General features: G+C 37.1%; 2 protein-coding genes across 9 annotated transcripts in view; one reads left to right on the top strand and one right to left on the bottom strand.

Moving 5' to 3' along the window:
• Positions 1-687: 687 nt before the first annotated feature.
• On the bottom strand, positions 688-7,358 carry LOC139966008 (uncharacterized). The gene is made up of 5 exons (XM_071968648.1): positions 6,846-7,358; positions 5,644-5,697; positions 4,120-4,236; positions 3,113-3,283; positions 688-1,809 (listed from the first exon to the last, which is right to left on the bottom strand). The coding sequence occupies exons 1-5, from the start codon at positions 7,050-7,052 to the stop codon at positions 1,597-1,599; spliced, it is 762 nt and encodes a 253-aa protein (XP_071824749.1). The 5' UTR covers positions 7,053-7,358; the 3' UTR covers positions 688-1,596.
• Positions 7,359-8,988: 1,630 nt separating this feature from the next.
• Positions 8,989-27,195, top strand: part of LOC139966427 (uncharacterized) — a 65,577-nt gene continuing 47,370 nt past the window's right edge. For all 8 annotated transcript variants that reach the window (XM_071969401.1, XM_071969404.1, XM_071969406.1 and 5 more), the window contains exons 1-8: positions 8,989-9,349; positions 13,011-13,295; positions 14,001-14,072; positions 16,626-16,754; positions 17,743-17,939; positions 18,978-19,063; positions 20,054-20,154; positions 21,472-21,639. In XM_071969401.1, coding sequence (XP_071825502.1) covers positions 13,056-13,295; positions 14,001-14,072; positions 16,626-16,754; positions 17,743-17,939; positions 18,978-19,063; positions 20,054-20,154; positions 21,472-21,639 — 993 coding nt within the window. In that variant the 5' untranslated portion in view covers positions 8,989-9,349; positions 13,011-13,055. The remainder of the gene's footprint in view (positions 9,350-13,010; positions 13,296-14,000; positions 14,073-16,625; positions 16,755-17,742; positions 17,940-18,977; positions 19,064-20,053; positions 20,155-21,471; positions 21,640-27,195) is intronic.

A 27,195-nucleotide genomic window follows, 5' to 3' on the forward strand; every position in this document is an offset into this window, starting at 1 on the left:
CCTAACAGCTAGCAAATCACTTCCATCCATTCAGCCTTTTTATCGCGAAATGTTGTTCGCGTGGAAGAAAATTACCCGACGGCCACTTCTGTGACCCTTTAACTAGAGAGGATATTTTATTCCAAGCCTTGTTCCATAATCCTCTCATTCGTGACGCCAATGGCACTTCTCTTTTTGATCGTTGCTTTGTTGATGGTGGGATCAGTAGAGTAGGCCTAAGCCATCTAATGTATGAGATTATATCCCGGCTCAATTACCTGCTGCAGCAGTGCTTGAAAACATCACGTTAACTAACCCCGATAATCCGATTTCTTTGAAACGACGTCGAAGGGTTACTTCAACACTATTATTGATGCCTTACCTGAAGAGTGGCTAGTCGATATTCATTATTCTTCAGACAAAGTTGTGTCCTCACAGCCGGAAGTTGCGTGTATATAACGGCGCCGACACTATCAATGCGTGTGATATTTTGCTGCAAAAAAGCCACTCTCCTACTTCGTACTAAGCTTGACTGCACACCAACCGGTGAAATACATTGGAGAAAGGTTTATGGTGACATTTGTTTTAATAATAGATGGAAAAATATTTACAAACCTCCAAAAAGCTTTTATGATGCCGACATTGACTTCAAGATAATGCACAGTTTGCAATGTTAGTTTATTCAAATTTGATATATTAGATTCGCCTTTATGCACAATTTGTAAAGCTACCAATGAAACTATTACTCATCTATTTATCAATTGTCGTAAATTCAACCCTCTCTGGAGTCACTTAATCCATAAATTGAATAAAATTATTCATATAAATAACATTGACAATTGGGAAATAGCTACTTTGCTTGGAAGTGGTTCTTAAGAACTCATATATAATTAAACAAAGAAACATGACACAATGATGCCCCCAAACCTCCTTAAGTTTTAGATCTCATGGCTTAGAAATTTAGTTTGGGGAAATACATATGTATGTATTTTTGTATGTATTTTAGATCCTTCTGCAAGCAGGAACTCGCAAAGAAGCCTCATTGGCTTATCAAAGCCGCAAGCTGACAGAAGTCAGTCTGTTACATTCATATTTAACGTCCATGATTATGAATTGTCAATTGTCAACAACTCTCTAACTCGACGACATATATCTTGGAGTGACTCGAACTGGGGACCTTATGATTGGAAGGCACCGGCGTTAACCACTGAGCTAACACGCCCATATATAGGCGTCTGCATAAAAAATCAGGGGACAAATAATCCAAGCAGACTTTTGTATACGATGGGTCTGGGGTCCTCTCCCAGAAAACAATTATAGACTCCAGCATATGCGATTTCCGTCCTATATCTAACAACTGTGGATAAATATAATAATATGAAAACTGTCCCCACCGGGATCTTCGTCCATGGTTGTATAGTACAGTATCATCATGTGTAATAATGTTATCAATTAATGTTGATGAGGTACTGGTAACACGAGTTTAAAAAGCCAGAGGATGCTTTATCATTATTTGATAAGTATATTATGCCACATTTGCAACACGTTGTGTTATAGTTTATTGCTGTTGCCCAAAGGTCGTTTACATGGCTGCATGTTATAAGTAATGTATATTGTCTACACGCAACTATAGACCACATCTGCTTCTTCGTAGATAACGGATGCGTACATCGTGCTCTCGGAAGAGGCTGCTTTCACGTCTGGCTCAGTTATAGCACTTGCGATAGATTCCGGCGGAACCACGACATCTGTAGTAATCGACAAGTCATCTTTTGGTCCATGGCTTGGTAGTCGCTTCCTGCGAGGAATCGTCCACGAGGCGTAGAATCCCTATCAAAAATCAGGCAAATAATATTTTGAGAAATTATGAAGTTTTTTTCCTGGAAATGAAATACCCGATTCAGGGATCTCGACACACGTAAGAGATTTGCCTAACTCATTGCGCCCAAAACCAAATTCTTCCGATATTGTGGATATTCAACTTACAAGACATATCAAGTGAGTAATGACTTCTGATTGCCAGTTTATACCACTTTTTGGGAATTATTACATGTAAAGCCGTTTGGAAGTCAGTCTGCAAAATTTGGGAAAAGGGGAGGAACGAAACGTCCCCGTGACTACGGTCCTTATTGGCATAATCCATAAAAGTAATATTTCAGAAAAGGCACTATGATACAATGGTATCGACTTGAGTATAGTTCATTTGTCAACTAAAAAGAACAGTTTTAGTGAACTAAAACAGACTAAGGCAAAACAGACTAAGGCATGGGCCCACCAAACTCTCGGGTGGGGAACCTGCACATTGCGGCCCCGGATGTTAGTGCTGCCGCGGCTGTCTGTGAGTTTCGTACGGTTCATATTCTAGTCTCATATATTCTAAATTACCTAGCTGGAAAACCCGCATTAGACAGTTACAATATGTTATACAAGGGTCTCAATAGAAGGACAACCGAGCAAATTCGGCACGCCAAACATTTCTTTCCGGTCCACGAGAAAGCCCCCCCCCCCACAAAAAACGGGCCAAAGTCTTGAACTCAGCAGGAATTGCAGATCCAAGCCTTAGATTTGAGCACCCAATCGGCCCACCTTTCCGAATTATTACCCAATAGGCAAGTAATAGTTTGAATCTGTATGCATACTAGCCCTTGGATCTAACCAATGTTTTCTCTGGCTTTCGTAGAAGTTGAGAATCTGATCGTTTTATACCAGGGGTTTCCTAACTGGGTTCATGAACCTCTGCAGGCAGGGGGTGCGTGAGTCCATCCCAGGAGGTTCGTGAGACGTTTCTGAATTTCAAAACTAGAGTACATTTTTGTTGAACTAAAATCTGATATACCCTATAATTTAGTAATGCACAAAAGTCGTACCTACTGTATATCGACAAACTCTTTTCGCGTTCCATACGCATATGTTGCCATAGTAGTACGGTACCGTGCATGTGATAAATAACTGTATTATGAAACAGACACAGGCTGTTATGCGTATTATAGTATAATAATGACTCAGATCGTGTCTCGAAAAGTTGGAGGTTCGTGGATAACTCTGATATCCACAGGGGGTTCGTGGGGGCATAAAGTTAGGGAAACCCTGTTCTATACAATGCAAACTGAGTCACCCTATAGGCTATACTGACCTCCGGCTGGGGTTGTGCAGTTTGGTAAATAGTATGGTAGAAGATTAATATTGCTCCAATAACACAGGAGGATACTTGCAACGAATATGTGCAGCACAGGATAGCATATGGGCCACCAAACGGCGCAGATGAGCCAGCACCAGTGGCCAGTAAGAAACCATCAGTTTCATTCTGTGCAACATGTAAAATAGAAGGAAAGTAATTCTAAAAGAATTTCGGCTATAATATGTATTATTACAAAATAAATAAATCAGTAACAGAAAACTAATATTGGAATGAATTTTGACTTAACAGAGCCGCAAAGGAGTTATGGTTAAAGCCATGCAAAATGACATCACCAGACACCAGGGCCTTTAACGTCTGGTGGGGTGTGGGGGGGGGAGAATAGTTAGGGAAATGGGTAAGCATATCTTACAATAGTATACTTATGTCCAACGATGAAACATGCATGTATCGCACTTATGTGGACAATTTACAGTCTCAACGAGAAATGTCAAGTCATTCGTATTTTTACTCTCACACTTTTTACTTTAGAAAACTCACGTCAAATTTGTCGACCGTAACTCTTTGGTGCTAAATGTATCATGAGCCTTAATACTTATGTAATTAAGTTATTATTAAATAGGTAATTATGGTGAATGTTTGTGATGCGGAATCACGCAACTTCAGAAATTTACTGTAAGTTATTTGATGCAGACAAATTAGGACTAAGTTACTTAAAAGGAGACACAAACCTCGCGCGGGGAGTTGTTCTTCAAAAACATCTCTGTCATTTATAAGCCAAAGATCATGGTTGGATGTGTGTTCCGTATAAGCCAATTAACCATTAACACTTCCATGCTTTGACTTTTACTAGTGGGCTTTATTTAGCTTTGTATCCACCCCGTTTCCGGTTACCATTTAAAATATATTAATTTATGGAAAACCAAGTTGCTGTCGATATAAAACTATAGTACGTTTCAACTAAAAAGGATGAATTTGACGTCTCATTGCATGTCTATACTTACTGTTGTGGTAGCATTGGCTTCCGGAGACACTTCAGGTATATTGGATACAATGATTAAGATGAGACAGGTTGCTGTTGAAACCGTAACTATGCAAGATGATACCATGAAACACTGTAACTGTAGGTATAGGACAAAAACAAAGTCGATGGGTCTATTGCAGCCAAACCTGCAATCCGATATACTATATATGTATTGAGTACATATGGTCATGAGAGCAATTAACTGGATAGAGAACGAATAAGTTACAAAGGTTATGATAATAGGGGAGGAAAGGGGTTAAGGAGGTTGTAGGGGGAAGACAGAAAACCCGGCGGTGGTTTTCTCTAAAAGAATTTTAGTTATTAAATGTTACAGTGTTACATTGCAAATGTCCTCTTTCTTTCTCAAAATTTCGACGAATGTATTTTCTTTAGAAATTTTCCCTTTTTTTCTGGAAATTCGACCTTTTTATATTATGATAATGTAACAATAATTATAATATTAATAATAATAATAATGATATTATTATTATTAATAATAATAATTTTAATAATAATAATAATAATAATACCAAGACAAAATTAATATTTTGAAGAAGGCAAGAAGAGCTCTCGCCGATAAATAATACTGTATCGTGTATGCCCTGTCAAAAACAGACTTAAAGGAAAATAGAAAATGGAGCCGGCAGGTTCAAGATTTATATCAGGCTGGGACAAAACTTCGTCGTTGGTGGAGCATGGAGAGGAAGTGATGGAAGACCAAACAACTTTTCTTAGAGCGGGATTGGAGAGTGAAAAAACTTATCAGTTCGAGTCAGACCATGGATATTGTGATAACACTAGCCTCTTCTCTTCGGTTTCGTCATTATTTTTATATAAAACATCTCTGTCAGCCATGGTTCTGCTTGTAGTCGGGGGGGGGGGGGCTATTTTATTCAAGCCAAACTTAGATTTTACTGTTATCAAGAAAGAAATTCATCAGTGCGGTAGATACATTATTATTGATTTCCTGATTCACAATATTGTGCTCACATTAAGTGCTATATATGCCCTAAAAATCGACTCCCCGCAATTTTTACACAGATTGCCGACAAAGCAAATTCTTTCAAAGGCGATTCCATTCTGTTTGCGGGAGATTTTAATTTTGTATTCAACTTACAACTGGACAAAATCGGTGGCCAGCCATAGACTAACTTTAAGGCACGTGATGATTGTATCGCATTGACAATAAAGATAATAATAATAATTAGAATAATAATAATTAGAATAAAAAATAATTAACTAAACCGTCGTACGTAAAACATGTAAATCTTACGATATATTTTATGAGATTTAATTCCAAAAGTGATGAGGGTCTCAATATTTTCTGTATGTAACTTCGTCTGAGACATACCTTTGCCAATAACGTTAGCTTGATACGTATATAGAGTTGGATAAAATCTTGTTATGAACAAATTATAAACATGCCTTTCGTATCAATTCTTTACAAATGGAAGCAAGTGAATATAGGATTTATTGTCGAATTAATTATGTAAGTTATACTTACCCTTCGCTTTATTTTCCGGCTGAAAAGACCAATGACTCCAGTGATGACCGCCAGCTTCGGAGAAATGACGGAAACATTAAAAAAAAATTATGTCATAGAAAGCAAATATTAGTCATAGACGTAGGAAGAAGTGGAGCAGAAGGTGAATTTGTCCCTTACTTTCAAAACGGTGGTTAGAAGTATTTTTGTGCCCCACCCCAACTTTTGTGATTAGAGATACACCCCACGACAGTGTTGGGTATACGTGAGAAATAAATTCGTAATTGAAATTGAAACCATATATGTTTACTCATTTAGGTGCCTGTTTATGCATTAGCATTAGCACAAAGATTACCATGGAATTGAAATGATCAATTTTTTTTTTCATAAACAGGCACCTAAATGTTTCCATAGGCAATGTTTCCCACATTTCCACAACCATATATGGGACGCCAAACGAGTAAACATATATGGTTTCAATTTCAATTATATTTATTTCTCATATGTTTGTATAAGATAAATACAATACAGTACAATACAATACAATACAATAGGGAAGGTTAACATATTAAGGACACTAGAAAAGCAGCAATGCTGTTATCTTAACTCGCTAGTGACCATGATGACATGACATGATATCCAAATAGACATTTCTATAATCTTAAATCTTAATTGATATGTTGCTCATGCATGTAAACTGGTAAGTTTGTATTTAGGGTTACATATTGAAATAATAGTAAATAATAAATTCAGAGCCCTATTCCGTTTGCCATGTCATATACGTGCCTGGAAAAGGGGGGAAAAAAGTCTATACATATGGAAGGAGAAATGTATGATTAAAACTACCGAGTAGTAAATTCACCTAATTGAGTGGTACCGTACTATATATTTTACGATTAGTCACGGTGGAAGTCTGTATATGCCCATATAGCTTATACATTCGTTTGCTGTACTGTAACAGAAATCAGGTGACCTTCCCTGTGAAAAATCACCTGTAAGCTATATGACGGCGCTTTAGGAATTCAAGTAAGCCATGCTGCCATTCAGGCCTGATGGGAGGGGAGAGGGTGGACAGGGGAGGTGTCACAGCCCCGGTCCCTACATGACTTTGGAAGCCTCGAGCTGGCTGCCACTAAGTTATGTTCCTTTCTATGATTTAGTTCAACAAACGTTAACCTCTTTATACTGTATGCATGACAAGATCAAATGAAGCTGGATCTTACCACTCCGTTCCAAGTATCTAACGCTGTGGAGATCAACAAGTCTTCTTCATACCGCTTCGTCATAATCATTGCTCTGCCCACGATTATGTCCACCAAACCACACATCATAATCAAGATTCCAATGGAAGATATCACGCGAGCACTCGGTCGGTCGATTTTAATAGTATGTGAAGTCACATAGTATTGCTTGTTATTGCGGCGAAGCATTTTTGAACAAAATCTTCCAAAACCGTCCCGCAGCCTCGTGTTCGAGTTTCAGTTAGACCTGTTCATGATAACTACAAACAAACATTTTAATGTGTATATACTCTGTATTTCGGAAACTATCCCATTGTATACTGTTATATAAATACTTTAATACAAACTACTGCAGTTGAACAATTTGACACCCTTAAACACTTGAAATATAAGTGTTATAACTAAGGCAATTTGCAATATTGTCATTCGTTCTGCAACAGATTCAAGTGTTTTAACCAACACTCAATTACGGAAGTACAAACGCGCATCACATTGAAGACTTACACAAATTACAAAAGGAAACAAAATCTGAAAATTAATCGCTGTTTAGCTCTTGCTACCATCTTTTAACAAACGTCTATATTCTGAAATGTATAGTCTTGACGAGATATAGCCTTTTAAAGCTGTCAAATATTGAATTCACCTTTGATACGGCCAAGGTAATTTTCAAACTTCGGTATAGCTAGTGTGCAAAACGGTCATTTTATGAGGTTTAATGACATTTTGTTTTATAAAGCGATTATTACAAGCAGTGGCGTAGGAGGGTACTTTTGCGTGGGGGGCTGAAGACTGATGGCCAGCCTGGGGGAGGGGTATAAGGGGAGGGGGTGTCCCCCTCCCCTTTGGAATTTTTTGCATTTCCAGGTGGCCTCAGATGCAATTTGGTGCAATATAGCACACTTCAACACCCACTCCATTTTGTAAACTTAATTTTGGCCTCGTTTTTGAGCTCTTCCGAAGTAACAATAGCGACTTATTATTCCGAATTGCAGCTTATTAATAAGAGATAAGTGTTTGTATATACACAATTAAGAATGCAAAAGTCAATGGAAGGCTGCATATACATGCGACCACACGCCTTAAAGCCCGCCGCACACTTGCCCGACTGATCACGACAGGGCCCGACTCGACCGTCATTACCTGTACAATCGTGGATAGTCGGGTAGTGTGCGTGTTAAGACTACGACTTATCTCGTCTTTGTCAAGTTTTAGGTCGCATCGGTTTCACTGTCCGGAAAACGAAATATATAGCGTTTTCCTGACTGGCAATCGGCAGGGTTCGGCGGTTTACGACCAAAAAAATAGAAGAATATTCTGGTTACTCAATTTGATCGCTTAGCAAAATTGCTGGAAATGTACCGAATCTGTAGGTGAAAACCATATACTCATAACATTTTGTATTGCGAGGATACGAATTTTAAAAGAATTGTGATAGTTTGTCAAAAAATCTGGCAATGGCAGTATATGGATGATGTCATCAGGGCAATTCAGCTGAAAAATGTCTTTGTTTTTCTTTCGTATTTGTCATTCATTGATCCACAGAGGACTAGAATATTCTATGAAAACATTACGTTTTCATTAAATTACAGAGAACTTTAATTTTTTTTCATGGAGCTATATAATTCAAAACGTAAACTGAAAACATGGCTTTCATAGTACGCGATTTGTAGTAACACGGTTGGTGTCGGTAAGGGGTAAAAAGCGCTGGTCAGATCTTTGACAACATTAGCCCTTGCAACTTTTCCTAAAGTGTCGGTGGGCGTGTATAATGCCACACTATTTGGGTGAATATATGACACCTCCTCAGCCATGTGTATACATATGGTTATTTATTGTAGGCCTACTCACGGTCAGTTACCACTATTTACGCCTCTCATATCTACTTCTAACACAATGTTACAAATATTCGCGTCGTTTTTATTGACTTCTGGGACGTATCTTTTTTTTTTTGCCGCTGTTATTATTATCCTACGCCCTTACCTATTATTACACCTTTGTAAAATTTGATTCATTTGACGCGGTTGTTATCAACTTGTTTCTTTTCGCGTTCCATACTAATATGATTGATTAACTGCGAACAGCTTCGCTATTCAGCACTAATCATTTCGTTGCATAGCAACGTTTGCCCATGTGACACCACTGATTGAAGACTATCAAAACTGATCGATAAATGGAACGTTGTCTTGACAGGTTCCATGATTGTGTGTGTGAAAACGAGGTCATGTAGGTCCTAGGCTAGCTACTAATAATATGTGACGGAGCCTAAGCCTTGGAACTTAAGACAGACTTAGAACAGCGATAAAGGCTAAAACAGTGCTGTTTAGCATGTAACTTGGTCCATGCAAAATGAAAACAATCTAACCAATTCATCATCACGCCACATCGTCTCTTTTCAGGTCTTCAAACACCATCACTAACAAACAGTGACTGAATTTCAAGTAACGAAATCCATGGTAGCCTAACCTAACGTTAGGCCAACACTTGTAGTAAGTTCCGTAACAAATGCATACCTTAGTTGTAAGTTAAACCAACAGTAGCCTAAGCTTCGCGCAAGTAACTCTGTTTGGTAAACTTGCAGAATTTCTGATGCACACGCTTGCTAGCACCTAAGCCTAGCCAAGTATGGTAACTTTGTGTGGCCCTAGTTAAGGCTTTAGTTCTTGTATGTAGTAAGGCCGTGGCTATTCTTACGACTAGTTGTAACAATTATTTATAAACTATTCTTACGACAAAGGCGAATTCAAGCGCAGTAAAGTAAATAAAGCAACTGCGCATGTAGTAGGGGTAACCCTAACCCTAAACATATATAACCCTAAACCTCAATCCTAACCCTAAATCTAACCCTAACCGGAAATTATTGTTACTCCTCGTCGTAAAAATAGTAGGATGGTGACTTCGAAGTTCGGCCACTTAAGACTTAAAACACCCCAAAACTAAATCTTCTGGTATAAATCATTTGAAAATATACTTCATATGGTGGGAGAATTTTGTTATAGTATGATACACGGCCAAACTTTCTTTCCTGCAAACTGTTTTCACGTTGTTTTCCAAGAAGATTCTTCGTGATTGTGGAACTGGTATTTCTTGCTAGAGTATTGCGAAGTTCGGACACACAACCCACAGTGTGGCGCTGGTGATAAAATTGGTGGCGCAGTTGCTTTTTCAGTAATTATAACAGACTTCATAGATCTTCGTCATTTTATTGACAAATATGTAAGTAATTTCTTGCACACGGGTCATTTTGGAGAGAAAATAACTGTAGCTTCGTACTTTTTGGTGAAATTTGACTCTTCCTGTAGATTTTCATGGTGAAATCGTGTGTTTCTTAGGGTGTCCGAACTTTCACAGTATGCAGAACTTCGCAATACTGACTATACTCCTGGTCATAAAAATAACAACTGCGCATGCGTAGTTGGAAATTATTCTTACAACTAGTCGTAAGAATAGCCACTTTGATGTAGTAAAGGCTTCGTAATTGAGGCACCTTCAAATATTACTAGCAAGTATACAGCAGGCAACCCAAACTTTTGCAGCCAAGCAGAGTGACATATTTGATGAGTTTAATCCATTTCAGGTATATGCTGATCTAATTTTATTGAAGATTTTGACACCCTCCCCCCAGTTTTTCACATTCTTTTGGCATTTGGAAATCTTACTCCCTAAACATACCCAGAGTTACCTCAGTATGTTAACACTACCCTCTGAGACCTAAAGAACTTGACGCGACAGACATTATGCGCTCAAATTCTGCTTAATTGTACGTTGCGTAGGCACAGAACAAATATTTTGAGATTATTAATACATTTCTGAGAAACTACACATAGGCCTATATAAAAAATGCATCATTAATCAAATCCTTAATTGCATCAACTATGAGCCCACCAAGCTACTGTTTTTTTATTCATATCTAGACCTCGCTACACTGATGATGCTATTACTTGTATTAGTAATTACTATAATTGCTGTGCTTAGTCATTTAAGTCATAGGTGAAATTGTTACCACTTTCTTAATCGCAATTTTAATCTACAATTACAAAGCCATAATGGAAATTACCAAAATAGCCACTGTTAAACAAGAAAACATCAAGTTCTTATGCTTGTTGACACCTTTTTGTGGATTGTTTCACCCGGCCATTTAGCAGATTAATACAGTCAACTTCTTGTGAGTTTAATTTCCGACCTTTACAAATTCTTTCCATTAATTGCAGTATCAGGTCAAACCATCAATGAAATCATATTGCAAAAGGATTATTATAACTAAACAGCTGAGCATAATCAGCAAGATTGTCATCACCTCAATCCTATAAAAGAACATCAATGCCCTTACTATCGCAAATTTACCATATACCATCATACCTAGGGAGTAGGGGGCTTAACTTAGTTGCATAGTAAAGGCTTCGTAATTGACGCACCCCAGTAATTGACGCACCTTCAATTATAACTAGCAACGATACAGCAGGCCACCTAAACTTTTTGCAGTCAAGCATAATTACATATTCATGAGTTTGAATCCATTTCCGCTGTTTGCTGACCAAATTGTGGTTTCTATTAAGCTTTTACCACCCTCCCCCCAGTTTTACACGTATTTTGGACATTTGGAAATCTTACTCCCAAAAAATTACCAAAATTACTTCAATATGATACAACTACTCTCTGGGACCTGACCTGTCTGAGCTAAGTGGTTCAGAGCATAGCAAACAGCATCCAAAGTCAATGGATGTATACTTAGGCCTACTCTACAGTTAGCTTATGGACGTATGTGTCAATTTATGGGTATGAAAGAACTTGACACAGCAGACATTTTGTGTTCAAATTCTTCTCAATTGTACGTTGCGTAGGCACAGAACAATCAATATTTTGAGATCATTACATTTGTGAGGAACTACACATATGAAAAATGGATGCAGTTGAGTGATTTGGATTTTAGGTTGACAGACATCGTCAATCCAATCCTTAAGTGCGTCAATTATGAGCCCACCATGCTACTTAATAACCTATTGCAGTGGTTCTTATATATGTTACTAACAGTAGTGCTAGAGGGATGTTATTGTTCCTCACACAGTTAATGTCTACAGTTACAGACTACTTTTTGAGACATTACTGTTGTGTGAAACACTCATGTGGTTGGTTTAATAATATGACGCTACTTCATATATTATTAGCTCCTCTAGCTTCAGTTAACCACTACAGTATTGGAAATTGATTACCTTTGTGTGAATATGCAAATATCTCTGTAGATCTTGGTGTTGGCCTTGATTCTTTGCCAAGTTTGTCTAACTTGAAATTTTGTAAGTAGCTTGATTGCCCATTGTCCTGAAATTGTACTTTGGCTATACAAAGGTTAGCAATCAGCCCAGGAGGGGTTATTTACACTGAAAGCAAAATTTTATATTTAAATACCATTCCACTCTTTTCTTCATCTTTTTATGTGTTACGTGTGTGTGAATGGCAATTTCCAAATATTAGCAAATTTCTTGTGAATTTGATTTTAGATGGTTTGCAAATGCAAACGTTTCAGCCTTGCAAATTGCATGTCCTGGTTTTGTAGACATCCCTCCTGTAAGTTAGTGGTAATGTTACTTGCTACAGTAGTTGGTACAGTTTTAAATGCTGTTTCAGGCAACGTGCATAGTGTAAGGCTGACACTAATGGTCGCAAATTTTTTATTACAGGTCCTAATGTCCTTCACCTTTGTATGATCACAGAACAGATATCAAAAGCGAGTGTTTTCTGTGCAAAAATTCTAAAACCATGCACACACAGGCACAGAGAATATCACTACAAATCACATGCTTTTGCATAGAGCATGTTGCAGACATTTTACCTTCTGGTTGAAGATATACAGTACCTGCTTAAAGTATTACTTTCCTTCATGCAAATTTAAAGATAAATCTTTAATCAAATTTAATTTTTTGCCGAGTGTCAAAAGCCCAGCAGTCAAACCATATGTAGTCATTAATATAGCATGTTTTCCATCCCTGTAAAGGCAGGATGGACAAGTTGTAACCTCATAGCAATATTATTTACAGACAGAACACATGCATTTAAATCATGCACTTGATTCATTCTTGGATGTCACTGAGTTTCCTGACAGTAAAAGTATAATACTACGTGTTAAAGTCTTATTTTCTTTTGGTACATCTGCAGGATGGTTAACTAAATGAGCACACGCTAACAGTTACAGATCCCACCATGGCTGCATTAGCTGTCGGGAACCCAACTTTGGAGGCTCAGGATTCCGTCAATGAATCCTTAGCGCTTCAAGTCTTCACTGAGCCAGAGGATGATTCAGCTCTCATCGGTGAAGCTCTGAAAGATCGTGGTGACTCACCAGCTCAGGTTGTTCTCGACAAAACCTTAAAAGCCCAGGCTGACAGGAGAGCAGAAGAAACTAAATATGAACTCAATAAAATTCAAGCAAGGGTTGATCAGGTAAGTTTTTGATGTTGAAATGAATTTGGAAACTGATCGATATTATTATATGCTCTCATAAATGAACACTTCATTTTTGTTGGTACATTGTAATCATTTGCAAAGCTCTCCAACCTACTTCACTCTAGAGTTGTAATACTGTAGGTGCCATACAGTTCAATATGTCACAATACAGTTATAATCAGAAATCTTTGATAAATGTTGAGTAAGACCCACAACTTACCTAGAGTAACTATTGGCAAAGTAGATAATGGGATGAAAATTTAAAGTGAGTTGGTTTATCATAGTATTTGGAAATGTCACTGTTTGTGCTCTATCAATTTTGCAATGCTCGTCGATACCAATCTGGTTGGAAACGGGAGATGTAAATATGGCAATTAGTAATATCTTCACAAGTGTACTTAAATCTAATCCTATTTGACAGTTAGAAATTTAGCTAACAGTGGATGTCGTCTATCAATGTCCATTTTAAAGCATTCGTCGTAACCAAAAATTACAACAGCTGGATTAAACTGTTGCAGATAGCTTAAGTTGGTATGGGAAGCAGTACAGTAAATAATTTGTGCAATTATGTTATCAATAACTCTAGATATTATAATCTGAGTAGAATCTCTGATATGTTGAAGACATTGCTGTTTTCATCTGATTTATGAGCAACACAATTCTATCGGTTTATTTCCTTTGTATGTTTATCTCTCTCAACAGACTATGGCTGCTTTTGAATTAAATGAACAACTCCTTGAAGACAATAAAGCTGCTTACTTTGTTCCAGATTTAGTGAGTAACCGTAGCAACGTTCACTTCATATTCTTAATAACATTGCTATAGTTTGAAGTCACTCGTGATAGAGAGTGTGGAGTATTTCTAAACCCCTCATTGGTGTATTCCTACACTAATACTTTTCTGAACTAAAAGTTCTTTTTTTCTGGAAATTCCAGAGCAAGCATATATCATATAGGCCAACAAAAGTTACTACTTTTTATTCCATAATTGTATCTCATTCTATGACTTTTACACCGATTTATGTCCAAATTGGGCCAAATCGGGCTGAAACACAGTTGTAGCAAGCCTTTTTTGCACACGCTCCAAAACTTGTGCGCCCACGTTTCCCTGTTTTTGATGATTAAGCCCCGCCTCCAAGTCTGGGTTGTAGCAGATTGGCTATGACTCATGGCAGCTACATGTTAGATATACGAAAATGGCTACCCTTGCGACCAATTTTCTCTACTGTTGTTAGGTACGCGGCTGATACTAGTAGTGTATTGCACACTAATTCCATATACACATTGTTGTACTGCTGAATGCTACGTAGTGCATTTAATTTATATTAGGCCTTCGTCTGTTTATAGCTCCATGGTTTTAGTAATATCCATTTAAGGATTGTACTGGTGTTCAGGTAGCTTTTCAGAGCAAGGGTCATAATAAGTTTGTTTGATTGCCCTTGATTGCCCATCAGGTATTTTTGTATAATTACATATAGGCCTACACATTGTTGTACCGCTGAAGGCTGCTTAGGCCTAGTGCATCCTATATTAGGCCTTCATTTAGTAATAGCCACATTAGCATTGTACTGGTGTTCAGGCAGATTTTGGGCCAGGGTAAGTTTGTTTGATTGCCTTACAGTGTGTTTTAATTAAGTTTAGTTTTCAACTTATATATTAACTGTGACTCCATAATTTTAACATAATGTTAATGGGATAATACAACAACTATTCATTTGGAATAGAGTGTATATTGTGCATTTCTAGAATGAAGCATCATTATGAATTAAAAGCTTGTTTGGTATATTTCTATAGCCCCCCTCCCCCCCCCCAAAAAAAGAATTAAAAACAAAAATAATAATCTATCACATTTTATTTTCACTGGAGTATGTATAAAAGAGGAGCCGGCCATAGCATCAAAACTTTTATAAAACTATAAAAATTGTATAAGGTTATGTTTTATTTATAAGGATATAAGATGTATAACTATAAGGTTATAAGAAGTATGTTTAGCTTTCTTTTGAACCTGTGATGTTTGACATCAAATATACAAAGAACTAAAAGAAAATACTAAAATGGAGAGGAACTGGGGTGGCTATTAGGGGAGGAGGAGGCCACCCATCACTTTCAATTAAAAACTTGTAATCTACTTGTACTGTACATTATTTTTTCCAAGTCATAAATCCATGAAATCTTCATGTCAGAAAAATTGAGATGGAAACACGTGGGTTGTTTTGATACTTGGAAGTGGACACAGTTTTGATGGTAGTCACCACTACAGTCTACAGTAACATACAGTAGGTCGATAGGCCTAGCTTTCTCAAGGCAGGCATCAAGAATATGGTCGAGTTGTTCGCCTCTTCTTTGGTCGTTGTCATTGACGCCAAACTATATGACCAAAAGGTCCAACAGAGACTGAGCCAAGATGAAGGATACCACATAAAAAACAAGTTCTTAAATTTTCTATGACATTACTCTACCTTGCAACGCCGTTCTCTTGACAAACAGGCAATGAGCGCTAAAGGCAACACTCGCAGGATGAAGTGTAACCTGCAGAGACTATTCGTGGCAAAGTAGCGTAAATGCAAGTTCTTTTTGTTGTACCATGAATCCATGATTGATATTGATAATTGTAGAGACAGAGCAAAGATATGAAATTAGGAATCAAAATTAGAACTTCCAGTATTGAGATACTGCGTCATTGATGCTCTTGTCAGTATACTGTTCTGCACGATATTGTATTTGTGTAATAAAGGGAATGGTTACTAGCATAATTACCGCATGTGCCTGATGAGTAAGAAAAGACAATGTTATTATCAAGTACATACAACTTGCACGAAACATGATAATGGTCCTGAAACTTTCATATTGCCGTCTCTAAGTAAGATTTTTTTCCTTTTTTTTTTTCCACACTTTTCTGTCTTTGTCCTTCTCCAGTTTATTCCCTACCCCATTCCTTTAATCCTCCCTTTGTCCCTCCACTGTTTATCTCCTACCTCTCCTATTCCCCTGTTGTTTTCTTCTCTCCATCCCTTGTCTACTAATCCCCTTACATGTATCTCATTGTGTTCACTGTGCTCATTAACCTGTCTGTATTCTGTGCGTGTGTTTGTCCCTTCTGTTACTGTTACTTGTCATTTAGCCTCTGAAGAAGATCCTGCTAGGATCGAAACGTCAGGCCAACTTACTTTTACACATTCTATTACACAGGCTGTCTAGTGGATAAGCAGTTTGCTAACAGTTTTATTTTATTTTGACTAACTAAGATTCAAAGAAAGCAAAGTGTTTCTGTAAGATAAATATAATTTTGGGGGTTCGAATACTGATGTTCAGTTCTTTGCACTTTCAGCTTGAACTGGAAAAGGTTATTGGAGATGCAATACAGAAGAGAAAATATCAACAGCATGTCATGATTTTTGTCGTCAGCTTTGAGGAAGCAACAGAACAAAAACTAAAACTACTCAACCAGATCAACGATGTGAGTATACTTTGAAGTTCAGGTAATTGCCGGGTTGACAACAGGATTGTACTTGGTCAGTGTAAGTCAGATGACACACTAGATGCCGACAACGACAAATTGTTATTACGTACATTCAAGGACTTAGTTATTCTTGTTTCGTTGCATGATGAATGATTAAACTCAAGTGAGTGGTGACTGCTTATGTTCAGCTTGTGATGCATGCCTGCGTCCATGCCCATTCAGGGAATGATGTATCTCAACGTCCAGGCATAGATGCATTGATTGATTAATGCCACTGCTCATGCTCTGAAGCTGTGAGTCATTCATATCTACATTCAGTATAAAGCAACAAATGTCCATAGCCAGTGAGGGATGAATGTCACATGCTGCTGTGGTAAAACTGCTGACAAAGTTTCCAATAAGTTTGTCTTTAATATCAGGTACAAGCCCCAAACAGAAGCCTACAGTGGCAAAGTATCAGAATCTGTTATATTTTTGCTACAATTTAAATTTAAAAAATGATGAACTCATTGTAAATTTAATTCATACAAGTTTTCTACAATGGTGTAAAAGTCTGCCATATTTGGTTATTATGCTATTCTGTATGCATATGCAGTATTTCAAAGAATATTTAAATCTGTCTAAACATTCAGTAGTGTAGCTAACTTCCTTCCATGAAAGGGCCATGTACCACTGTGCCATCTACATACAGAAATAATACTCTGTGCTTAATAATTTTCAGATACAGTAAGAGGCAGTGGATTGAAAGGTCTAACAGTATAAGACATGTCAAGCAACGTATGAGTATTTAATTTATATAACATTATTCTGTTAATCATTTTAGTCTTGCCTCATTTGAGTGTTTGGTGGTTGATGCAGACTTCAATTTACTTCCCTTTAACTACAGTTTTACTTCTTAAAACATTATTGTGATTAGTTTGTAGGTTGTTTTGCTTGCAGTAATGGAGAGGAAGTCAGTTTTATGAATAGTTCTCTCTCTCTCCAGTTTTTTACCATTTACATCAACAACATCGATGAGAAAGATCTTCAACCAAAAGCAGCTGAAGTTGACCTTGAAGAAGTTTCCATCAGTGTTCAGGAGGCTCTGGCTACGGCTGATATGGCGACTCAGAAACTCTCCGAAATAAACCAGGAAATTGTAACATATGTAGAAAAACTGCACAGTGGGAAGGCATTGACAAAGTTAGTATATCTGTAGGAGAGAATAAAGGATATTGCAAGCATTGTCATGTATTGGTTCTACACTTGTTACAACGAGACTGTCAATTTTTTTCCCGCAAATCATTAGCACCTTGCTTTTATTCAAGGGTTTTTGTTGCAAGTGAAAAATGCTGGTAGAATGTCACAATTTGACTGATTGTTACTTGTTGTTTTAAGAAATATCTGTCAACTGATGAATCATTGCTTTTTGACAACACTCACCTCAGGTCTTGAATTAAATGGTGAAAATGGCAAGGCAAATATTTTCTTTCTTTCTTCTCTCCATCCCTTGTCTACTAATCCCCTTACATCTATCTCTTTGTGTTCACCATGCTCATCAACCTGTCTGCATTCTGTGTGTGTTTTTGTCCCTTCTGTTACTGTTACTTGTCATTTAGCCTTTGACGAAGATCCTGCTAGGATCGAACATCAGGCCAACTTACTTTTACACATTCTCCTACACAGGCTCTCTAGTGGATAAGCAGTTTGCTAACAGTTTTATTTTATTTTGATATAAATATTTTTAGGACAGTTTTTAAAGTTAGTAATTCCATAGAAATGGCAGACCATAGCAATAGTTTTTCAGTTTTCAAAAGAGCAGCTAGGCATCAATTTGAAAGAGACCTGAGCTTTGTTTATTGAAGTGAGAAAACAACAACATGTACAGAAATAACAGAAAGCAAGGAAAAATCATAAGGATATTTGTAGAATCATAGTTCTAGATATTTCCGTATCTCCTTCGCTGCTTTCATAGCTGTTTTCTGGCACTGATGTCAGGGAAATTTTGAGCCCTGATCAAGATGATGAAATGTAGGAGAAAGGCACTTTGTTGCCATTAGTAATAGATTGTTTAAGGGTATTATGAAAATCATAAGTAGTAAATGATAGTTCTATCCAATAACTGTGCTCTCTTGTTAAAATGGGTTAAAACAGTGCTAAAAACAGAGTTGAGAGATAATGACCTTGATAATTTACTTTTGGAAAATTATTGCACATTTTGTGGATACTTTAACTTTGCAGAAGCAAGAAGAAGTTAGAGAAGGCCCTGCTGCAAGCCAAAGATGATATTATGGGATTAACAGAGAAACTAATGGGAGCCCAGGCAGGTAAGTTTACCATTAATGCCATGTTACGTACGGAAAGGCTGCAAGCATGGAGGTACAAATTTTATGATGGGATTAACATTAAACCTAACAGGAGCCTAGACAGGTAATGCATCTCTTTGATAGCATGAACATTGGGATAAGGATGCAAGCCTGGAGGTACAAATGTTATTATTTGCATATGAAGTTTGAACAATTATGGTTTCACAAATTCGAAATTAAGCTGCATGTGTGCATAATTTATGCAATGAATATTCAAATCTGACAGCTGGGTTATGTGTACAGTAACCCCTTTGGGATGTGTATCCTGGCTCAAGATTCTCTCCTTGTGTGTGCGTACCCTGTATACTTCAAGAAGCCCATTACAGGATTTAAGACTCGGAAGAGACTATATGCAAGCATGGCTGTACATTAGTTTACATGAGAGGTTACTGATTGCATCTAACAATACAAAGCTGATTTGGTTTCAAATTTAGCTACAATGAAAGAAGAACTTTTCTAATAATATTTCTCAGCAAAATGTTGACAAATTGACAGTTTAAATGTGTTTGACCTCAGGTAATCTTTTAATACTAATAACTACAACATTTTAAAGACGAAGGACACAAGCTTGCTTTATTCTTCACCACCTCTGTAACAGTGGCAGCAAAAATATGGAACTTTTGGTCACAAAGTTTTCCAAAGTATAAACCTATTAATGCTTTGATGGGAGCAATGTTTTGAATACATCTGATTTGTATACACAGACGGAAAAGGCCACAATTCTAATCTTACAACAGATAAAGAACCACGGCCAGACACTATGAACTTGTTCTGACAGATGGTCTAGGGTACAATTCATACCATACCTTCTCTTGATGAGTCCCCAAAGGACAAAACCAATCACTGAGGGGATCTTTTTATATTTCTTTTTCTTATTGAGGATGGGGGAAGGACTGGACTGGCTTTTATGATAGTTTTAAAGCTTCAAATGGAATCTCTTTATATTTTCAGAAATTGAAGACAAAGAGGACCAAATGACTAAACTCTATAAACAAATCGATCTTAAGAATCTTGAGACAATGAAGTACAAAAATGTTGCAGAGAATGCAAAGGTAAGTTCAAATCTTATTTAATGGGACTAAAAAAAAACCAAACATTTTCTCAAGGATTGGCTATTCTACATAGTGGATAAGTATGTTATGACAATGGTCATAATATGGGCCAACTTGTCTATAATAATTCTATGATAAAACAAAAAATATTTATAAGCTTGCAGCTTGGAGGATGATTTTAAAGAGCAAAGAGTAAAATAATAAAAATCAAATAAAAAGGCAGTTGTTGATACTAGTTAGCTAAAAAAGAATACAATTTTTATGGTTTCTAGAATGAATTTTATATCAATTAAAGGTTTTATTAAACAGAAAATGCTTGAAATTGAGGAGGTGAACTGTTCAAGGTTTGTGAGGAATCTATTCCCATTTGTGTTCAATATGCTAGATCTTTATAATGCAAATGCTATAACTTCATCATGATTCTTGTATATGTAAATTCTGCAGTATTAATTTTAGCTGTAGTATAGGAATTAAGAATATAACATTCAGTTTGGTCAGTGATTTTAATAATGATTTGAACAATAATTAAATTCTTTTTCATAAAGTTATCGCTATTGATCAAATAAATAGAAAATGATTACCTTGTAACTTTGAGAAAATTTCAGCAGAGTTTTGGCTGATCACTTTGTAGAACCAAATCAAATGTTTACAATCTGTGGACAAGATCCCTGATCCAAAGTTAGGGCTTTCGGGTTGCCAACAAAGGTCTCCATAAACTTTGGAAAAAACACAGACTTATGACAATATTGTGGAAAATGTGGAAAAAATCTTGAACATAATTGACTTAAAATAATTTCCAAATATAACTGCATTATACAACTGAGCACCCTTTTCATATAACAATTTATCAAAGGGGAGGGAATAACTCCTTACCATAGACCCCTTACCTAGGCCTCATCATCATCTACTGGGGGAGTCACCAAGACAATTGGGGGGGTGGGGGGTGGGGGATGGAAGTAGGCAAGTTGTTCTCAAGCAACTTTAAATGCTAGGCCAGGACATAAATTAGGGGTCCTCATTATGTTACATTATATTGCTTCCTCACTACACACAGAATAAAACAGGTACATGGCATTGCATAATGGACACCAGAGTTTTCATAACTTGGACCCCTCATGTAAAGAGTGATCTATTTATTTAACCCATCTTGGACAGAGAAAATGACCTTTGCTATTGTAAGGGCTTGATTGGATTGGAAGAAACTGTGGTCATTTTGTATTAAGTGAAGAAGCTTGAATTACTCCTTAACATTTGTGGGGTTTGTGGGTAATGATATTAAGGTGCATGCGAAATTCAAACTCCTATGATCTCTCACAGAAAAAGCTTGAACAAATCGATGACCTAAATTTAGAGATAAAGGAACGTGATGAGGAAATAGAACGCCTGAATAAAGCTGCATTTGATCAAGAACTTTCCATCAAGCAAATGGAACAGTCCAAAGAGAAAAGCTATGCAAAGCTCAAAGGTGCCCATGAAGAGAGTGAGGTAAGTTAATAAATGCTCATCATTTTCTTCCATTTTCTGTGGGGTAGCTAAAGTGCACATCATTCACTTGAATTTTCTGTGGGAAAGATTAAAGTGCACATCATTCACTTGAATTTTCTGTGGGATAGATTAAAGTGCACATCATTCACTTCCATTGTGTGTGGGGTAGGCTAAAGTGCACATCATTCACTTTCATTTTCAGTGGGAAAGATTAAAATGCACATCATTCACTTTGAATTTTCTGTTGTTTATTTTAAAGTGCTCATCATTCACTTGAATTTTTCTGTGGGATAAATTAAAGTGCACATCATTCACTTGAATTGTCTGGTGGGTATGTTAAAGTGCACATTTATTGAATATAATTGTCTCTCTGTATGTCCAGAACCAACATGTACCCTACAGTACACATATATTTGGGTAGCTTTATAGAGGAAACATTGACTCATAAAGAGCAGAACGTGTCTATGTGAATGTGTCTATGTGAATGTGGAGTGGAACCAGTTTGTCAATGGAACAACACTCTACAGGTATTCAGGTAGTCACCATCACAAGAAACAAAAATCATTGGGGTTTTTATTAAGGGGATTCATGTTTAACCTAATTCTAATTGTTCAATCAAAGATTTGAACTCTTATACTCCTCAGATTTGGAACTAGTCATTAGTCATCAATGCCGTTTAGTAGAAGGTTTCTAAGGAGAGAATGTTTCGACCTAAATGCAATAAAGTAATCCAAATCACAGATTTTGATTTTTGGGGTAAAAAACAAACTGGTTGCTATAATATACATTCTCCTGTTTTTGTTTTTTTGTTAGTAGGTACATGGTGTAATATCTCTTCTTTGGCTCTGTAAATTAAATTGATGCCATCTATATAGATAAACCTTCATCTGATAAAAAAGTACAGCTCTTCCTTCAATACTAATTAGGAACCATTTTTGTTTTGATTTGATTGGTCAAAAATTTGCAGTATCATGTAAACTTCAGTGCAATATCTGTATGTGGCAATAGGTTTAAATCACAAGAAAAAGGAGTTTAACCCCTGCTCGACCTCGCAAGAGGTCCTACCGGGGGGGGGGGGGGTTTAAACCACACTCTGGGAAGTTTCCCTTTAAAGCAGGATTTTCATAATCTGTTGACGCGTTATTCTACATCGTTGTTTGATCTGAAGTTTTATGCATCATGAGTATTAGCGAGTATTCAATAGAAGGGAACAATGATTCTATAGGGGGCTTTGTGACTAGGGCAATGTGAATGTAATGCTGAAATACAACTAGCTTCTTTACTATGTTCAACATGTCTTCTTTTTTATTGTCATTACATTCGCTGTACCTACTACATGTCTGTTTATTTCACTTCTTCCATGGTTTGTTTCCTGGCACCACACAAACTATCATCTGCACAGACCAAGAAAGTAATGTAGTCATCCATGCTTTATTTGTTTGCTGTGTGAAAGGGGGGAAAAATACATTCTTTGCTGTGGCTTCAATATTGTTTTTGTATTAAAGGAAACTGGAGTTTGTAATCCAAATCTTGTTATATAATAATAATCATAATAATCATAACAATAATAAAGTAGATTATATCGGTTTATATTAAGTTAACTGTGAGTGGTTTCAGTTCATAACAGTTCCGATTTATATGCTTGCCTTACTTTTGTAACACTGATTTCCAATAAAAAGAATAACACATTAATAATTGTATTAAATCTGCCTTTGTCAACAACAGTGCCATTGGAGTGGAAACCTTCAATTGTTTTGCAACAATATGTTTTCATGTCAAGAGCTATTAAAGATAACATTGTTAAAGGAAAGTGCTCACTTGTCAAAATGGTATCGTCTAATTTCCCAATCCTATTTTCATCACAAAGATACATTGAACTTTTGTAAATTTTTTAATAGTGTACGTGCTGATCAATGATGTGAAATAATTCAAGCTTGCATTTAACATTATATTGATTATTTCTGGGACTGTTGCATGCTATATATTGATCTTTTAAGCACTAATAAAGAAATTTGTCTGTCCTTAAACTGAGAGTAGAAAGTTGTAATAACAAACTTCTAATCTACTATAAAACTTCCTGTGTGGTAGATTTATGTATAAAATACCATCAGACAGTTTGAAAGTAGTAGGATCTTTCATCAGTATCATACTTTGATCGAGATTGCCAAAAAAAATCCAGTACCAGGGTTAAACTTTCAGATGCTCTAACATGCATACTGTTCCTTTTAGAGGAGATTGTATTAAAAAAAAAAAACTAAAGGAGAGGAATACATGTTGTATTCAAGAGATAAAAACATCAATTTCTCCTTAAGACTGAAAAGAGGCTTTATTCTCACAGGGCAGAACATTTTTAAAAATACTTTATTCACAGTAGGCTTCCAAATGTATATATGACACTTGCATTGTGTTTTTACCATAGGCCTAGTGTTATCTTACACAATCTAACTTAACATCATATTAAGCTTACATTTTCAAAACTATTTTTTGGTTTGTGCACTGTTTTTAGTTAAATAACAGAGCTAGTAGGCAGTGTCTGGCATTGGACCTACAGGTACTTTAACTAAAGATCTTTTAAAAATGCAAAGGCCCGTACATTGTTTTAGAAGTCCTTCTTATACTGTATTTACTTTTCTCATCTTTTGATGGTATGTCCTATGACTGTCCCATGTTTAAGTAAGCCATTAATGCTCATGTAAACTGTATCCTTTGAATCGAAGTAGCGTTACTTCATCTTCCTGTAAATGTCTATGATATCTATCCAACCATCGGTGCACATTCATTCAGTCATTGCCTGCTGAACCATCTTAAATATCGCTTGTTAATACATACTGACCCATACTGTATATCCTAAGCTCTAACAGTGTACTATGGGACCCCATCTCGTAATACATGACGTTGATGTGTGACTATATGATGCATTGCATTCTAACATGTTGTTCCCATATATTACAATTACAATGATCATTGCATGTTATATCATATATAAATTGAAACTGCAGTGTAAGAGCCAGAACTAAAATACTAACAAACTCAATGTTGCATTGGTAACAATATATTTAGCATTTGATCATTTGATCATTTAATGTGGAACATATACATGTGCTAAAAGCATAATTATTTACTATAATATATAAGCTTTGAAGCCAAGTGTGACAATTTTGGTGCCTCTGTTGCATTGTATCATTAATTCATATTCTGTGTAACCAAATTAATACATTTTACTAAACAGGAAAGGGTAAGTAGTATTTGGGCACTACAGAGGTTTCATTATATCATGTAGACACAGTGGCTACAGTAACCTAAACTTCATACAGAATTAAATAACATTGCAAATGATGCAAAGGTGTAACATTGAAGGCATCAAATGTCACAAAGTTGGAACCCATATTTATGGAATGTGTTATTACACGTTAGACACTGCAATGTGTTTTTATGGTGTTAAGAGCAGGGTGGAGGGATGGGGAAGGGGAGGGGAGGGGAGGGGGAGGTTATTTGGGAAAGGGGAGAAATGACAAACATGTACTGTATATATCTTGTGAGAACTCTTTGTGGCAGAAAGCATATGGTGCAATAGTTTCAATGGTTCAGGGGTAAGTATTTGGGCACTACAGAGATTTCATTATATTTCACTGTATTGGGAAAGGGAGGGGAGGGGAGGGGAGGGGGAGGGGAGGGGAGGGGAGGGGAGGGGGAGGTTATATGGGAAAGGGGGAGAAATGACAAACATGTATATATCTTGTGAGAACTCTTTGTGGCAGAAAGCATATGGTGCAATAGTTTCAATGGTTCAGGGGTAAGTATTTGGGCACTACAGAGATTTCATTATATTTCACTGTATTGGGAAAGGGAGGGGAGGGGAGGGGAGGGGGAGGGGAGGGGAGGGGAGGGGAGGGGGAGGTTATATGGGAAAGGGGGAGAAATGACAAACATGTATATATCTTGTGAGAACTCTTTGTGGCAGAAAGCATATGGTGCAATAGTTTCAATGGTTCAGGGGTAAGTATTTGGGCACTACAGAGATTTCATTATATTTCACTGTATTGGGAAAGGGAGGGGAGGGGAGGGGAGGGGGAGGGGAGGGGAGGGGAGGGGGAGGTTATATGGGAAAGGGGGAGAAATGACAAACATGTATATATCTTGTGAGAACTCTTTGTGGCAGAAAGCATATGGTGCAATAGTTTCAATGGTTCAGGGGTAAGTATTTGGGCACTACAGAGATTTCATTATATTTCACTGTATTGGGAAAGGGAGGGGAGGGGAGGGGGAAGGGGAGGGGAGGGGAGGGGGAGGTTATATGGGAAAGGGGGAGAAATGACAAACATGTATATATCTTGTGAGAACTCTTTGTGGCAGAAAGCATATGGTGCAATAGTTTCAATGGTTCAGGGGTAAGTATTTGGGCACTACAGAGATTTCATTATATTTCACTGTATTGGGAAAGGGAGGGGAGGGGAGGGGAGGGGGAGGGGAGGGGAGGGGGAGGTTATATGGGAAAGGGGGAGAAAGGACAAACATGTATATATCTTGTGAGAACTCTTTGTGGCAGAAAGCATATGGTGCAATAGTTTCAATGGTTCAGGGGTAAGTATTTGGGCACTACAGAGATTTCATTATATTTCACTGTATTGGGAAAGGGAGGGGAGGGGAGGGGAGGGGGAGGGGAGGGGAGGGGAGGGGGAGGTTATATGGGAAAGGGGGAGAAATGACAAACATGTATATATCTTGTGAGAACTCTTTGTGGCAGAAAGCATATGGTGCAATAGTTTCAATGGTTCAGGGGTAAGTATTTGGGCACTACAGAGATTTCATTATATTTCACTGTATTGGGAAAGGGAGGGGAGGGGAGGGGGAGGGGAGGGGAGGGGGAGGTTATATGGGAAAGGGGGAGAAATGACAAACATGTATATATCTTGTGAGAACTCTTTTTGGCATTAAGCATATGGTGCAATAGTTTCCTTCCTTTGCTCAATCAGTCAAAACATGGGAATTAAAGTTAGTGCAAAATTGGTCACAGAAGCTGCTCAAAAATGTAGTCTCTTGGTTGAGAAGTTATGAAGAATGTTGCTATGGTAATAGATGCCTCATAAAGTTGGCTTAACTTGTAATATATGTTGTTGTGTTGTTTGCAACCATAAAATTACAACCATAATTATCACAAATACTTTTGCTTGAAAGGAGGATGTATGAAGTACAGTAATCTGACCCTTGACTTTATAATAAATTCCAATTCAAACAAAGAGGATGCTTTGAAACAAAAGTTTCCTTTCAATAATAGCTGTGCCATGTTCTCATTAGGTTTTTAATTAGCATATATGAGGGACTTTACTTTTAGTTTGATAGATTAAGTATTATTGATCAGATAAGTTTGTTCAATTACAACTATTGATTCTGTACCATAGAAGGTCTCTTCCCTAATCCCCTAGCATATTGAGATGAGCACTGTTCAAAGATATCAACAGAAATTGATTTTGAAGCTCCATTGAAAAACTAACAAGACAATAGTGTTGACAAAGTCCCACTCAATTTACATAACTGTAGCCTTTTGAAATTCTCTGG

The sequence above is a fragment of the Apostichopus japonicus genome, chromosome 4, assembly GCF_037975245.1.
Source record: "Apostichopus japonicus isolate 1M-3 chromosome 4, ASM3797524v1, whole genome shotgun sequence".
Taxonomy (NCBI): Eukaryota; Metazoa; Echinodermata; class Holothuroidea; order Aspidochirotida; family Stichopodidae; genus Apostichopus; species Apostichopus japonicus.